This window comes from Cebus imitator, unplaced genomic scaffold (genome assembly GCF_001604975.1).
Source record: "Cebus imitator isolate Cc_AM_T3 unplaced genomic scaffold, Cebus_imitator-1.0 Scaffold429, whole genome shotgun sequence".
NCBI classification, from domain to species: Eukaryota; Metazoa; Chordata; class Mammalia; order Primates; family Cebidae; genus Cebus; species Cebus imitator.
This window is the reverse complement of record NW_016107744.1, coordinates 23,819-41,499: the sequence shown is the minus strand read 5'-3', so window position 1 is coordinate 41,499 and position 17,681 is coordinate 23,819. Positions and strand designations below refer to the sequence as shown.

The window sequence follows — 17,681 nt, the reverse complement described above, 5'->3', positions numbered from 1 at the left end:
GGGTTTGCCTGTACTGGCCGCAGTATTCTAGTGAAGCGATATTTAGCAGTAAGTCCATAGTGCTGGTTTCCTAACACTGCTATTTGTGTCACATCTGTTTTGATTCCAATGTCATGCCTGTTTATTAACAAAACTAATTTTTCAGCTATGATATTAATAAGTAAACAATAACAAACAAACAAAAGCCCAATCAAATGAAAATCTTTAGGACATAACCAAGCTTTCAAAGTAGGTAAATTGAAACATTATCTCTAAGCATAGACTTTTAGAGACAAAGGAGGCCTTAGCTATCCCAGAGGTTGACTCAATCCCCTTTTATAAATGGGGAAACTGGAGCCCAATAGATTGGGTGACTTCCAGGATTACAAACTTATTTATTAGGACCCTGACAGAATACAGGTATTTGTTTGAATGCTTTTATAACTTCAGCACACTCCTTCCTATTGATTGTTGAATAACAGTTTCCTCTAGGCAATAAGAGGATTTAAAAAGCCTTGAAAAACAAAAATATTGTTAGAGCAGTAGCAGTGACTTTTGTATTGACTATCAGGGGATCTGATGTACATGTTATATAGCCCATTCTGGGAGGCAGAGGTTTTGAGTTAGTCTGGGAACTAGTGGTCTATCTAGAGACAGCCCAGTAGATAGAAGTGATAGAAGACAAATGGGCTACATATAGAGTTTACGCATAACACAGGCACAAGGCTTTATTTTTTCATTGTGATTTACTTCTGGATAAATCCACTTAGGGAGGACAAGAGGTAGACTGAGGCTAGGTGTTATGAGGGCGATGAAGACAAGTATGTGTGTGTTTGTTGGGAGTACTGAATTATGCCTGATGGGTAGCCCTCCCACTAAAAAGGGCCCTAGAATTTTTTTTTTCCTTCATATCTCATTAACAGTAAAAATAAAGAGTTTCTAGATGATTCTATGGACTATGACTTTTGGGAACAAAGAGATAAAATTGATATGGAATATCAGGAACTGGATTTTTTTAAAAAATGAAAATACAAAGCATTTTTATTAGCCCGTGGAAGTTCCCTCATGTCCCTTTTCAGTTAACTCTTGCTTTCCCTTCTGCCTTGCTCAAAGTCAAGCACTGCTTTGATTTTTATAACCATAGTTTTGCTTATTCTTGAACTTTATATAAATGGAATCAGAAAGTATTTACTTTCTTTCTGTGGCTTCTTTAGCGCAGCATAATGACTCTGAAATTCATTCACAGTGTTGTGTCTATCAATAAAGAACTTGAACTTTTTAAAGAATTAAAAACCATAACAACACATGCTTTATAATGCTAATTTATGTATAATATGCAAAATATGTGAACCAAAGATCACATCAAGAAGAGTAAAAGTAACTGTCCTAAGCTTTTTAAAATAGGGTTTAAAAAAAACTTATTATATTTCTTTCACCCAGCTTTCAACATATCATTTCAGAAAAATATAAGGTTGGAAACATTATTCAGGCAAGGAGCACTTCAGTGGAATGTAAGTTCCATGATGGTAAGGATTTGTACTTTTTAAGATCGCTGATGTATTTCAGTGTCCCAGCACAGGAATTGACACATAGTAGGCACTCAATGGATATTTGTTGAATGAGCAAAATAAACTTCAAGGAAAGGAATTTTCTGCCATTAATCTCTTTTTTATTTTAGATTCTCAGCTCTGAAGATTTAGGCTCTAGCCCCTATGTTGCTGTAAACCTACTGATTGCTGTAGGTGCTGTCATCATGGTTCTGGGCTTCCTGGGATGCTGCGGGGCTATAAGAGAAAGTCGCTGCATGCTTCTGTTGGTGAGTTCTCCAAACAATTCCCAATGTCCAACCTTGAGACTCCAGAGGATTCTCACCCATCTCTATTGTCTGTTAAAAGAACATGTCATGATTGGTGAAACTCTAACTGTAACTTTTCTTTAGAAGGTTTGATTGTGGAAGCTAATACGGCTTACATTTGGCTTGGTTTGGCTTAGAAACTGGAGGATACTCTGACAGGAGACAAATTTTAATGATTCATCCATTCATTCATTCATTCACTCATTCAACATTACTGCCATACCTCTATGTGCCAGATATTGTGCTAAATGATATATAAGACCTTTAGAACCTACTAGGGAAGATTAATAAGTAAGCAAATAGCTACAGTGGGAGTGGCCCCGGAAGCAAAGGGCAAGACAGGGGATGGGACTTTCAAGCCAGGGCAGAAATGAATAAGGTATTTGTATGAGTGAGGGTAGAAAGAGCTTTCTGGGAAGATGACCTGGCAGTATGATGCTGGTGTGTTTGGGAACTGAGAAGCCTTGGGCATGGCAGGAGACTGGCAAAGACTGTTTCCAGTAAATGATGCAAGATGGATCCAAGTGTGGGTTGTGGTAAGATCATAGGGTGTTCTATATATCATGCTAAAAAATGTTTAAAGGAATGAGATAATTAGAATTCTCTCTTAGATAGCATCAAGGAGGATAAATTAGGTTTGGATAATTCACAGGCATTTACTTTTAACATATACAGTAGAAAATGGATATAGTAAAAATATTAGAAAAAAATCAAATGTTTATCAGATATAAATATGACATAGAAGCTTATCAGATCTAATCTAAACTTATTCCTCTAATAAAATAAGGATTATATCAGTACCCGAAAAAAATGTTTACAACTGTTTATTACAAGGGACGGTAAAGACAGAGTTTTGAAGAGACTCTAATAACATTCCTACTGATTGCTTTTTGATCAATAAGGCCTCATTTGCAACTGGTGAATTTAATTACTCAAGGAGCTTGTTTAAAAAAAATAATCATCTTTGGGCTGCATCCTTCAAAATTATGATTCAGTGCATCTGAGGCCGGTTTCAGGAATCTGTATATGTAACAAGATGCCAGATGATTCTGATAGTGGTGAAAATGCTGTTTTAAAGCCAGGTCTGAGTTTGTGTTAGTTTGTGTTTGATGAAGAAAGAGCAGGAAGAAAATAATATTCAGATAAACTCATCTAAGTTTTCAAACTTCCCTCTAGTCAGTATCGTACAGATACCAATAGTTGTTTTGGTAATTTTTTTGTCTGAACCGCTTTCCTCAATCAATCTCTGAAACAAAGGTTTCTGAGTAGTAATGAACCAAAATTTTTCAGCTTGAAGTAAAAAGTGGAATAAATGAAGAGTGTGACTGACACTCCCACTGTGGTATGATCCGAGCTGTGGAGAGAAGTGCTGTGCCAAAATGTCCCCAGATGTTACTGAATGCACTGAGGATAATGTATCTTTCTTTCCCTCTTCAGTTTTTCATAGGCTTGCTTGTGATCCTGCTACTGCAGGTGGCGGCAGGTATCCTAGGAGCTGCATTCAAACCTGAGGTGTGTGCACAGATGTTTGAAAATTTTGAAAAAGTCTGAAAAATGGAAATACTACCACGTGCATCAATAATGTAAAGTACTTTTCAATTTTCAGTATGATCGCATCTTGAATGAAACTCTCTATGAAAACAGAAAGCTTTTGAGTACCACAGATGGAAGTGGAAAAGAATTCCAACAAGTTATAATTGGCTTTCAAGAAGAGGTAATTAGAATTTGTTGTTCATTTTAGAGAGTTGGACATAATTTTTGTGTTTAATTTTTAACTCATATTTTTTAAAGATTGAAAAAAGTCTCCATTTTGCAGATTTTGATTGATTATTCTGTCACCATGCAATAAGAAAAATGTAAGAATGTTTTTAACTACTTTCTCACCTCATACAAAGTTCTGAAGCAGTTTTGAAAAACAGAAATTAAGAAGATACATTTATGACAGGTTAAGCCTTGATGAGTTAAATCAATAATGGTTTTAATATTTTCCAGCTAAAAGGATAATGTGTCTGAGAATCACCTTTTTTTCTCTCTCTCTCCTTTTTTTTTTTTTTTTTGAGACAGAGTCTTACTCTGTTACCCAGACTGGAGTTCAGTGGTACATTCTCTGCTCACTGCAACCTCTGCCTCCCAGGTTCAAGTGATTTATCCTTCCTTAGCTTCCTGAGTAGCTGAGACTACAGGCATGTGCCACCACACCCAGCTCATTTCTGTATTTTTAGTAGAGATGGGGTTTCACCATGTCAGGTTGGTCTCGATCTACTGATCTCAAGTGATCCACCCGCCTTAGCCTCCCAAAGTGCTGGGATTACAGGGGTGAGTCACGGCACAGAACCTCTCTCTCTTCTTTTTAAAAAATAAGTGGGCCGGGTGCAGTGGCTCACACCTATAATCTCAGCACTTTGGGAGGCCGATGTGGGTGGATCATTTGAGGTCAGGGGTTTGAAACCAGCCTGACCAACATGGTGAAACCCCATCTCTACTAAAAATACAAAAATTAGCCGGGCGTGGTGGTGTGTGCCTGTAATCCCAGCTACTTGGGAGGCTGTAGCAGGAGAATCGCTTGATCCCCGGATGCAGAGGTTGCAGTGAGCCAAGATTGCACTACTACACTCAGGCCTGAGTGACAGAGCGAGACTCTGTCAGTATATATATATATATATAGATTATTTTAAGGACAGGGTGTCACTCAGACTGGAGTGCAGTAGTATAATCATAGCTCACTGCAATTCTGCAATTTCGACCACCAGGGGCTCAAACAATCTTCCCACTTCAGCTTCCTGAGTAGCTGGGACCACAAGCACCCAACACCACACCTGACTACCTTTTTAAAAATTATTATTATTTTTGTAGAGACAAGGATCTCACTATATTGCCTAGACTGGTCTCCAACTCCTGATCTCAAGTGATCCTCCTGCCTTGGCCTCCCAAAGTGCTGGGATTACAAGCATGAGCAACCATGTCCAGCCTCTTTTTTTCTCATTCTAAGCCTCCACTGCTTCTCTGTCTCATAAAATAGTAATAGCTAACATTAATTGCTACTATGTACAGTTTTTATATCATTTAGCTCATTTAATACCCACAACAACCCTACGAGATGGGTAATATCATTATCCTCATTAACCCCATTTTACAGATAAGAAGATTGGGATTTAGGGAGGTCTGACAGCTACCAAGTGATGGGGTTGGAATTTGCAAATTTGAACCCAGATCTGTCTGACCAGTCTATTATTTTTTTAAATCAGTACACTATCCTCTCATTTTTTTTCTTTTCTTTAAAGCGAAAATTTGGGTAAGCATTGGAGGTCTTTTACTATCTGGCTCCTACTAAATCTTTTAACTTTACTAATTACTGCTCCGTGAAGAGTAAACTCTAGTCCAGCCAGGTCTGTGTACTCAGGGTCCCTTCCTTCCTTTGCACTGATTTCCATCCTTGGAGTGCTCTTACTACTTTTTCTTTCTAATATATACTTAAAGTTTGACAAAAATGTTAGCTACTCTGTGGAATTCCTCCTAACCATGCCATTCTTATTTTGAATTCCTATCACATTGACTACTTGTAGTAGTATTCACTTCATGCATGTGATGGCAATTCACAGAATTTTAGGAGAGGCTTGAATTTTATAGGTCATTTACTCTGACTTCTCACTGATAAATATGTTTTATATTTATGGTCATCTACCCTCAAATGAAATATTAAAGAGGTGAAAGTTTACTGATTTTTGCCCATCCTGCTTATATACAAGTCTGATGATTAGTATATTCTTTCTTAGTTTGAAACAAAATCTGCCTTCCTAGGATTTACATCATTTAGTACAAGTTTTTCCAGAGTTTCAGAGGAAAAAAATATTGATGCTCTTATACATGATAGATTTTTCTTTGAGAATGGCTATTGTTCCACTCCTAAAATCCTTGCTTTTCAAGTGGAAACATCCTTGGTTTCTCAAACTGTTTATCAGATGACATTTTTTCCCCCAAGAACATTCACTAGTTCCTATTTGGATAGACTCTGGCTTGTAAAAATTCTGCTTAAAGCATCATTTCCAAAAGCTGAAACCTGATATGGGTCAGTCCCTGTTTTAACTTTCTTTCTGATGTGGTTTTCCTAGCTTCCCCATAGCTGTATCCTTTGATTCTCTCCTTTCCGGGATTATTCTTACTCTAGAGGCCAGCTTAAAACAGACTTGAAGCAGGAAGAATTTATGCAGCCTAAGTGCCTCTGCTGGGTGGGGCTGAGGATCCCAGACCTTTCCCAGGATGTTGACCCAGTACAAAATACACTAGAGGTAATCACTGAGTCTCTGGTTCAGGTCCTGAGCCATATTTGCTGCACATCTCCCCAGATTCAAGGTCTCCGTGCCAATCCTGGGTTTCTAAATGTTCTGTTTGTTGTAGTACGTTCTCCTGAAGTGCTCCTGCTCTTGTTCGGAAATCCTATACCTGAAGTTCCTTGTGTTCATAGGACTATATTTCTTCAAATGTCCATTATGAGTCTTCTTCTTCTCCTCCTTCTCCTTCTTTCCTTCTCCTTCTTCTTCCTCTCTTCCTCTTCCTTCTTCTTCTTTCTTCCTTTTCTTCTTCTCTTTCTTCCTTTTCTTCTTCTCTTTCTTCCTTTTCTTCCTCTCCTCCTCCTCCTTCCCCGTTCTATTTTCTCCTTCTTCTTCTTCTTTTTCTTCCTCCTCCACTTCTTCTCCTCCTGGTCCCACTTCTCCCCGTTCTTCTTTCTTCTTCTCCTCCTTCCCCTCCCCCCTCTCTTCCTCCTCTTTATCCTCCTCCTTCTTCCTTTCCTCCTCCTCTTCTTCCTTTTTCTTCTTCTCCTTTCTCCCTCCTCTTCCTGCTCCTCCTCTTCTCCTCTTCCTCCTCCCTCTTCCTGTTCTTCTTCCTCCTTCTTCTTCTCCACTCTGCTTTTTATATGTGTATATATAGTTATGCTTCTTTGGGAAAAGAATCCTACCACCACAAACTCTGGCTGGATGACCTGGCCTGGAGTCCATAACGCATTGACAGAAGCTGCAGACGCTGAAAACCATAGCTTTCGCTTTGGTTTTCAGGGATCTCCAACAGAAATTTCCTGTTAACATACTGGTGGAATGCACCCCTCTTGTATTCTTGCTCATGATTATTTGTCTAGAGGTGTTGTATCATTCCATGCATAGTACCCTTTTCATCCAGCTGTTTATACCACTTTCAGCAAGTCCTGACCAACTTCTTCCCTAACTGATCCTATCTCTGGTCTAGTGACCCAATATTGTGACAAGTTTTAACCTTCTTAACTTCTACCCTCTCATCTGTATGTCTCTATGACTCCCTAAAGAGTCCTGAGCTCTACCGTATTCCAAATATGAGTTGATCTGTGAGTGAGAATATAAATTTTATAGTGGAACTTAATTTACATTTGACAGAGGGTGTCTGTACTAATTAATACCACCCAAGATTATATAGTCAGAAAGAATAAACAATGAATCCTGTCTACCATGGGAACAAGAAAGAAGGTTGTTTCAAGAGTAACCTCCTTGGTAGTACTGACCTTGAAACAAACTGAAATTTCCAGCTGTTCATATAAACGTCTGTTGTGAGTAATGTTTTTGTGTAACTCAGTCTTTGGGCCCAAGTAAAAGACTTCATATCTGCCTCAGTTCAATTTGTTGGTTTATATCTGTTGTTTGAACTATTTTTGAAATTTGACTCTATTCTCCAGCATATTAATCATCACTCCTAGCTCTACGTCAACTACAGAATTGAAATTTATTCAATTCAGTGATTACAATGCTGAATAGATCATGTTCCTGTGAAAGCATAACAGAAAGAACATCTACAGAAAACAATGAAAACAAAAACAGTAAAAGCAAATGCATTTTTGAGTGCTTTCTTCAAGCTGGGACTTCTTATCATTACATGGATTTTCTCATGTTTATCTTTATGATAAATCTGTAAATTAAATGCTATTATTAGCAACTGCTATTATCTGTATTTTACAGATGAACAAACTTTGGCACAGAGGTTTAACTAGCATGGGTAATAAACATGATCACTGCCCAGGAAATGAAAATTCTTTCAATGTCTTAGCATTGCAATGTATCAGAGCTGGGAAAATAACTCATTCTTGGCTCTGTTTTATACAGTTGTATTTTTGCCCCCATTTCTACACAAAGTGTTTTCCCCCTTATAGAGCAGATGGAAGCAAGATGGGAATAATTATCTATCTCCCATCTAATAATATTATGTGCTACATGCCCTGATTCTTGGGGTTATCACTTCCGGTTTTCCTTCCTCAAACATGGCTACAAAACCTCTTTCCTCTCTTTTTAGTGTTTTTCCATGGATCAGTTTATTCTGGGGCTGTAACTTGGCTGATATTATTCTGAGATCTTACTTATTCGTGTTCCCACCCATATTTTAAAGATGTTCATGAAATTCAAGCTTATGGGAGGCTCCTTGAGCATCTATTTTGGTCTTTGAAATACCTGCCATCTTTTTCCTCCTCTCTTTCAAAAGTGATCAGAGATCATGGAGTAGAAATTTCACTTTTAAAACTTCATGTGTCTTTTGAGCAACAATTCTTTAAGGAAATGTATTTCACTCTCTTGTGAATTCTTTGGAAACTTCTTTGACAATGTCTAAGTTACGCAGATCTGACTTGGCCCTTCTCTTCTGTCCTTAAAAACTGTAGGTGACTTTTTCATCTTCCCAACTTCTTCAGATTTTTGAATCTGCAACTGCATTTTTCCATCATTGATGTAAAGATCAAAATGAAAAAATCCTTAATTTTTTCTTCTACATTTAGAAAGGTGAAAGGTGACTTACATGGTATTTCAGCACAATAACAGTTTTAATAATGATTTCAGAAATTTCTAATTTAACATATTGCCAATGTTTTTAGTTTTCTTACTGACCGCTTTTCATTCTACCTTTTATCAAACAGTTTAAATGCTGTGGTTTGGTAAATGGAGCTGCGGATTGGGGAAATAATTTTCAACAATACCCCAAATTATGTGAATGTCAAGATGCACAGGAACAATGCACCAATTATGATGGAAAACTTGTTTACAAAGAGGTGAGAACTAAATCACATTTGGTACAATAAGTAACTTTGTTACTTTATTTTCACAATGAAAGTCTCTAGGAAAAATTAAATTTCATCAAGTACAATGGGAATCATGACATAAAAATCTCAGGAATTTCCCAAATTAAAAAAAAATCCTTATTTAACGATCAAAGCAGATAGACTTCATTTCTTCTATGAGTCTGGCATCATTTAAGCCCAAACTTAACAGGTCAAAGAAACATTCTACTGCAATGGGAGGCAAAGTACAAATTAACATAAAAGTTTATTTTGGGCTGGGCATGGTGGTTCACACCTGTAATCCCAGCACTTTGGGAGGCCAAGGCGGGCAGATCACCTGAGGTCAGGAGTTTGAGACCAGGCTGACCAACATGGAGAAAGCCTGTCTCTACTAAAAACACAAAATTAACCTGGAATGGTGACTCATGCCTGTAATCCCAGCTACTGGGGAGGCTGAGGCAGGAGAATCACTTGAACCCAGGAGATGGAGGTTGCAGTGAGCAGAGATCATGCCATTATACTCCAGCCTGAGGAACAAGAGAGAAACTCCATCTCAAAAAAAAAAAAAGTTTGTTTTGTCCTCTCTTTGGTGATTTTAATCATTATTCTCCTTTATTTTTTCTACTTTAACGTAAGTTTTAGAAACCAGTATTTTCACTTTCATTTTCAAAGTCAATTTTTTTTGTTGTTTTCTAATCAGAGTTTCCTTTTCTCAAGAAATGAGGTTTCTTCTTTCTCAAGATTTAAAGAAAGGACTCCAAGTCCTTCCCAATACATTTAAGGGTTTAGCTTCTGTATGTTATTGATAGCTACCAATTTACCAGTTATTGCTGCAACTGAGAAGTTACCTCGAACATTTAATGTCAATTGAAAAAGATAGGTTAATCTTTTATGTGTTGTAGTTGTGAAATTTATGTGACTTGTGAATGTTAATATGTGGATGTCCTAGTTCTTAATGATCAATTCATCAAATACTTATCGACCACCTCCTATGTGCCAAGCCTACCAGTCACTGGAAATCCATTCCTGAACACAGTACAATGTTTACACTCATGGAGCTGATGCTCAACTAAGAAAGAGAGAAAGATAATTAGGCAACTTCCATCCAATGGTCTACTGGTATTTTTTGGATAGGGATGGGTGCAAGCTGTTATGGAACCCCATCTAACTTAGTCTGTGAGGTTCAGGGTATGGCTTCATGAAGAACATGACATCTGTCCCTCCGTAAGCTGTTCCTTCTGCTTAGAAGAAATGTGTACAAAAATTACAGTTGATATTAGTGTTTCATTTATTTGCTGTTATTCTTCAGTGCCTACTACATGTCAGACAGACCATTGCTAGGCTCAGAAATGCTTCTGGTTCCTCTAGGAGATTATAATCTAGTTGAGAGGCAGATACATGAAAAACCATTGTAAATCACAATGAATTAATATTAATATCTGTAATACCCAAAGATTATTTTTAATCTAGAATTGTTTTGGTTCAGTAACTGATACTGAGATTAATTTATAAAATATCTCAGAGGAAACTTCCCTCTCCCTACTGATTTTTTTCACTGATCTTATCAAAATTAAAGAGGCTCTGCCCTGAAGGAGAATTGCTGTCATTAATACTTAATGTATGTCACTAATATTTAAAGTAACTCAAGAAGTAATCTACCAGACTACAGTGTTACTGTGTTTTTCATTGTCGAAGTAATATTACTAAAAAAAGTTGGATTCTTACTTTTACATTCTCCTTGCTCCCCTCCTCGCTCCCTAATGTTAGTGACACAATATTTACAGGGAAAAGGGGAAATAAACATGTTGTAAATGAACATAGTTTCCACTTAGGATAATGAGGAAATCAGTAAATTCAATTGCCGATTGCTATTTGTCTCCTGTTCAAATTCAACTCAAAGATATTTTTCCTCAAGACAGATTCTGAAAAGCCCCTGGAATTATGCTAAAAAAAACTACTAGGCATTTTCTTTAGGTTCACACATAATTCAGCTGAATATAGGCTGATAGCTACACCAGTTTCCTAAAAGGAAGGTTTTAAATTCATAAAATACTTCCATCTGCCATGTGTCATTTGCAAGAAATCTGGTAAAATAAGAAATCTGGAATGGCCATAATTCACATTTCTTTTTCTTCTCTTCCTTTTGCCAAGATAACCTCATTATCTTAGGGAAGAGGAAGAGAAAAATCCCTGAAACATAATGAATGTAATTCAGTACATATAATCATTAACCTCATTGTTAACTCTAAATGACATAATGATTTCCTTGAATGTTTACCACTTTGGATTCAATGTGAACGGAGAAACTCATTAGATTCAGGAATGAAGAGGAAAGATCATTTAGCCTTCTGGAGGACTTTTATGTTATTTAACAAATAGCAATATTTTGTTAGCCCTTTGTACATATATGACCATCAGAGGGAAATATATTTTAAGGCAGTACAAAAATAACACTATTATATTGTGTAGTCTTTTTTCATTTAAAAAATTCTTCCCATAATTTACAATTCTTGAAGTTATAATGCATGCTGGAATGAATACATTTCAAAAATGTAGCAGAGAGTCAACTTCCTAAATCCTCTTTTTTTTTTTTTAATCTAAAGTAATGGCATAATGGTAGACATGGTAATTTTTTTCTTTTTAAGATAAAAGTAACCCTGATAAATATTAAGGGACTTTGAAAGCATCCTGTTTTGTCCAGCAACGATGACCTCACACCTGTTATCCCAGCATTTCACAGGCTGAGACAGATGGATTGCTTGAGCCCAAGAGTTCAAGATAAGCCTGGGCAACATGGCAAAACGCTGTCTCTATGAAACACAACAAAAATTAGCCAGGCATGGTGGCACATGCTTGCAGTTCACCTCCCTGGGAGGCTAAGGTAGGAGGATCACTGGAGCCCAGGAAGTCAAGGCTGCAGTGACCCAAGATTGCACCTCTGCACTTCAGCTTGGGGGCTGGAGGGAGACCCTTTCCCAAAGAAAAAAAAAAAAAGAAAGAAAATACCTTGTTTTAAAAATAAAAATTTGTAACATTATTATCTAAAACCTCAATCAGGAACCTCTCTGTTGTAGATTACAAACCTAAAAAATCCATAATCAAGGTGGTATCAGCCCTAAAATGAGTGAAGTTAAGATAAAATTATTTATACTTTTATGTTATAAAATGTATAGCTTTATCGACTATAAAATTTATAGCATAAATATAAAATCTATCACTTGAGGATATGTTGGTGAAAAATCATTATTTATAATTATTAATCCCTAGAATCAACAATTAGGCAGTCAAGCAAAATTTTGTTCCTCAAATGCTTTTTAATGTATAAACAAACCACAACATTAATAACCTTTTGAAGCAAAGGCGAAGCAGGGAGTGAAAGAAATAACCCAGTTCTTTGTTGTTGAGTGTGTTTCTTGATAGCAATGTAAAAATTCAACCAGATGAATAAAAATTTTGATTAATATAAGGTCGAATTTTTCTGAGAAGTAACTTTTTACGTTTTGTTTTTTAACAGCCCTGTATTTCTTTCATAAAAAACCTATTGGCAAAAAATGTGATTATAGTTATTGGAATAGCATTTGGACTGGCAGTTGTTGAGGTACAGTATAATCTTGTATTATTGACTCTTCATTTACTCCCTTGCTTGCTCATTAATTCTAACAAATATTGATGGTGAACAAATAAACAACAAAAAACACAACAGCCATTAAAAAAAAAAACTCAAGATGCTTTAGAAAATCACTGGGTAATAAAGGCCCATCATCTACCTCATTTAGCTGGAGTCTGAGGAGGAGATTACAGTCTTGTGAACTGTGAGCATGGCTGAGACTCTTGACCTCTCTATTGGGAAAAAGATAGAATTAATTTTCACATAGTTCTTAGTGACAGATATCCTTTTTCTCATTGAAAACTAGCACAGGGGTTAAAATTTTCCTAAGATACAAGAAAAAGTACCAAATAAAGCAAAATTTGATGATTACAGTTTCGTATTCTGATTTTGAAACAGAAAATAAAAATTCAATTAAAAACGTGAAGAGCTGTTTCCTTGTAACTTACTGCATTTTAGAGAAATCTAACAAGTCCTAAATAGTCAAGGCAATTGCCTCTCATTTCCTCAGCTTAAGAACTATGTACTATTGACTCACTTGAACAAATTTTCAAGGAAAATTGAGGCTTATGTCTTACTTTCATGACTTTAATTATTGATGTTGGAAAAATATCCTGCATAGGATTTTTGTCTTGATGAACTTTCCTCGAATTAAGAAAAAAAAAAAAAAAAAACCTGAAAGACACTTTTCACATGGCCTAAAACTCTTTGCCAAGAACATGAATTAAAATTGCTTCAGAGAAGCATTTTGGAATCATCCCAAATCTTGGGTAATTTTGATATCCAGTGGATTAAATTCACTCAATCCTATTCCAAGACATTAGCAAGAATTTTAATAATGTGAGGTATCTCCCGGGTTAATGCCTGTGAGAGCTGGTTAGCTCAGCTGAGTGACTTGTGCTTCACCCTCATGGAATGCTGTGCGAGGTACTCCTTGGGCTTTCTGGTAGCTTTCTTCCTCTTACTCATGCCACATCACTGCTAGAAAGAAATTTTAACTGGGAATGAAGCAATTTAGTGTTCTAAGTGGTTCTTTCGGATGCTGGTGGAATTTCCCAGGCAACTATTAGAGAAAGGTTAGGGGCTATTAGCAGCAAATTGAACTGTTGAGTATTACTTTCTTATAGTCCAGATGAATAGTTCTAAATATGAAGCATTCTTTGTTGGTAGGTTATGGCCATCTTTCTTTAGATCTGATATACATTGAAAGTCAAATGGTACTATGGACTAGGTCTATTTCTCTTGATTCTGCATTTTGTAAGATGTCTTTTGTTTCTCCACTTTGTATTCTGGGTTTATGCTAATTTATAAATAGGACTAATGGCCATGAAAATGAGTAATAAATCATGTATATATATGTATTTACACACAAACGCCTACACACACACACACACACACACACACACACGTAATACATAAAACACATTTTTATAAAGTTTAAATGAATGATTGAAAGAGCATGCTTTAAATGAGATATTTAATATAAGAGTTATATTTCATGTTAGACCCAAGTTCTGACAATTGACTATCACTAGCTCAAATCACAGATGCTCCTCAAATAGCAAAACCAGAAAAAGTAAGGACATACTTGATTGAGAAGACTGAAGAAATCTTTTGTGTCATAATCAAAGGCATTTTCAAGAATTTAAATACATCTAGTGGAAAATAAGATTATAAAAAGATTAATGCATTTCAGTATTTTATGAAATTGGTATATTCCATGTATTAATTACATGTTTAAATATTTTATTGGCTCTTCTAAAGACATATTCAGATAAATTGCTTAATAAAAACATTCTATACAGTAATTTATAGGTATGGAGTTTTTGTGGTGCTATCATAAAATATAATCGGTTTTTTAATTAGGCCAGTCAAATTTGATGTGATTTCTAGACTATATGCAGATATGGTAAATAGTTGGTTCAAATAACTGTTTGAACTTTTAAAAATTGTCATGCAGTTCCTCAATCTAAAACCTTCCCTCCCTCTAAGGTTTGAAGGGAAACAAATCATTTTATATTCCATCTTTTTTTATTCAAAAAGGAAATTCAAAAAGTCCTCTGGTACCCAGTCTATAAATTATGTATCCAAAAAATGCACTTTATAGTTCGTCTTACAATCATTAGTACAAGGTGCCTACTGCCCTATGACTTAGGCCTCTTTTCTCTGTTTCCAAATTTCAAATTCAAAAAAACACAAAGACACAGAGGTAGAAAATCTCTTCTAAAAAATACTTTTGAGAAAACAGAAGCAAATATCTCCCTGCAGAAAATATGTTCATATTATCTCCACGGGAAAGTGTCGTATAACAAAAGACTCTCCCACATTTTGACCTTCGGCATTAGTATGTTTAGGCATAGGTTTTAGTGAGGTGGGCCAATATTTGTTTTCAAGGCTCTGTTAAGTCTATATACCTAAGGGATTCCTGTCACATTGGATGCTAAAAATTATGCAAAATACCTTATTCTGCAAGAAAAATTTATGTATAGACATGTTTGGAATTCTCATTATTCTAGCTTAAAACAAGACTATTATATCTCTCCTCATTTGACTATAGCAACTTACAAGCACAAAAAATGATCAGCACTTTCCTCGCTTTAATTTAAAAAAAAAAAAAAAAAAAAAGCTACACACTGAGAGCCATCACTTTGTAGGATAAAAGTTATCCTGACAAGAGGTCCTAGAAATAAACCAGTTAAAACAAAAATGATAATTTTACAATTTTTTTAGACTGCTGCATACCTCTTAGCAAATTTATCATGAGTCTTGGCATACATTATAAAATGACGAATCTCTTTTAATTATGTGCTATTTTTCAGAACAATGATAAATGTTCTTTTCATGGACAATGAAATGCAAGAAAGTGTGATATTAACTGTCTAGTCTGCTGATAAATGGTGGGCTCCTATTTCAAGGATGTAGCAGTGAAAGCTGTCTTATTCCATTATTTTTTCCCATTAAAAAAAGTTCATTCTTGATACTTGTCCCACAGACTTAAGGCTCAGGATCAAGGCAAAAAGACTAAATTTCAGTCTTGAATTGTAGAACATTTTGAATGGAAATTATTGCTTTTGCAGAAAATTGTTGTCAACCTTTTTAAGAAGAAAGAAATAATGGTTATTTATATTTCCAGGAAAGTGTTAGTAAGCAGAAAGTCTTAACACAGTAGAAGCATTTGAGTTGACTCAGCATAAATGGCACTTTGCCCCCCTCCATCCTCCCTTCAAAGGGGGCTGGTGGGGGAGGAAAGTTTCTATTGGTAATGCACACGGGTCCTATCTGCCATTTCTACGTTAAAGACATAGCGTGTGAGTCACCAGCTGTACAGCCAATTAGAGCAAATTTTGGGGTCCCTCATTCTTGGGAGAGCTACTTAATGTGGTAGAAATTATGCCCCAGATTTTCAGCTGTGCTTTTGCACTTCAAAGGAAATTCCTGATTTAAGCTATTCCCCGTAGTTTAGAAGCTTTTTGAAAAAAAGTTACTTCATTTTTTATTCCTCTTGGAAATGCCTAAAACTACAGCAAGAGAAATTCTAGACTCCTTGATTTTTATGCAGATGATTTAAACCAGATGATCATAACTTTTTTATGGAAGCAGTACATATATTTAGCCCCCAGGGACCTGAGATGCCCAGTGCTCTTAGGAGACGCTCTACAGAAGAATGTGTGTGTTCCCAAAAAGGGAGTGGGTCCTCTGGTGGCAGCTGCTACTGTGCAGTTATATATGGCCAGTTAAGTAGAGGCTAGCTAAAAATTGCTGATTAAAACACAAAAAAACTTGGAGAGCTTTTGCAGTGCTCTTTTGTCCCATGGAACCTCTAATTTCCCAAGAAAGATGACTTAGATAAGATTGAAACTGTCAGTATAGAGAATCTTTTCAGATATGATGTTCTCTGTGTTTATTTGTAATATGTCCAGTGTTTTCCCTTAAATTCCATCTTAATCCTGTTATTTTATTCTCTAGATACTTGGTTTGGTGTTTTCTATGGTCCTGTATTGCCAGATTGGGAGCAAATGAATCTGTGGACGCGTCAAGCTATCGTCAGTCAAACCCCTTTAAAATTTTGCTTTGGCTTTGTAACTTTAAATATATAAGTGCTATGTACACCAGGATCAGCTGTGTTTTTAAAATATGTCAGCTAGCTAGACCACAGATAACTTCTAGACATATTGAACATATTTAAAGTTTGAATGACACGAGGGAAATGATATGAATGTGTATTTTTACTCAAAATAAAAGTAACTGTTTACATTGGTGCTTTTCTGTCTGATCATTGTGTTCAGGTGGTACTGTGCTTAAAATGTTCTTCTGGAGCCACCCAGTGGAATAATCATCTCTAAGTTGACAAGGCCATAGATAGTTAAGACAGAGGATCTGGAGTTTTTTTCAGAAATGACACTCTTGTGTGTGATGTATCAATCATTGGTGATACAATTGAATCAAGTCTGATGTTAAAATTGACAGTGATCCAGCTAAAAGAGTCACCATCTTGTTTCTATTTAGGTCAGAACAATTAATAGTGTCTCTATTTTGCTGCATATCTATTGTGGGAACAAATAGGTCTGAGTGCCCACCTCCCAGCCATTGCTTCTCTGATACCTGTCTGGATCTTCCTCTCGGACACAACAGTTATAACTTCTTTTTCTTCCTAGTTCTCAGAAATATTTAAAATTTTTGCTTTCTATAGAAGTATAATATACAGACAATATAGTCGATAATTCATAATATGTAGCTCTGTGAATATGTGTACATCTATGTAAGCACTAAGATCAGAGTTGGGCACAGTGACTCATGCCTGTAAGCTCAGCTACTTGGGAAGCTGAGACAGTGGGGTCTCTTGACCCCAGGAGGTCAAGACCAGCCTGAATAACAAAACGAGACCCCCATCTCCAAAAAAGGAGAAAAAATACAGAACATTTCCTGCACACCAGAATTCTCCTTCATGCCGCCTCTCAGTTGTGTGCTGTATTTGGCCCACACCAACTTGCTGAGCAGATTGCACACATACACGTCTCTTTCCAACTTTGTGTTCGGTAACATCACATTGGTAGCTTTAAATCTACCATGCTGGGAGTATGTATGCTATTAGAAACTGATAAATGCTGTAAATTCAGGATTCAGGGCTTTTTCTTTTCTTTTCTATTTTTTTTTTTTTTTTTTTTTTGGAGAACTGG

General features: G+C 36.2%; 1 protein-coding gene across 1 annotated transcript in view; it reads left to right on the top strand.

Annotated features, from left to right (window-relative positions):
* The window catches only part of TSPAN8 (tetraspanin 8), a 31,686-nt gene extending 14,922 nt beyond the window's left edge, over nt 1-16,764 (top strand). Inside the window, exons 3-8 of the mRNA XM_017510072.2 lie at nt 1,658-1,795; nt 3,272-3,346; nt 3,441-3,548; nt 8,757-8,888; nt 12,412-12,495; nt 16,471-16,764. Coding sequence (XP_017365561.1) covers nt 1,658-1,795; nt 3,272-3,346; nt 3,441-3,548; nt 8,757-8,888; nt 12,412-12,495; nt 16,471-16,524 — 591 coding nt within the window. The 3' untranslated portion in view covers nt 16,525-16,764. The remainder of the gene's footprint in view (nt 1-1,657; nt 1,796-3,271; nt 3,347-3,440; nt 3,549-8,756; nt 8,889-12,411; nt 12,496-16,470) is intronic.
* The last annotated feature ends 917 nt before the right edge of the window (nt 16,765-17,681 follow it).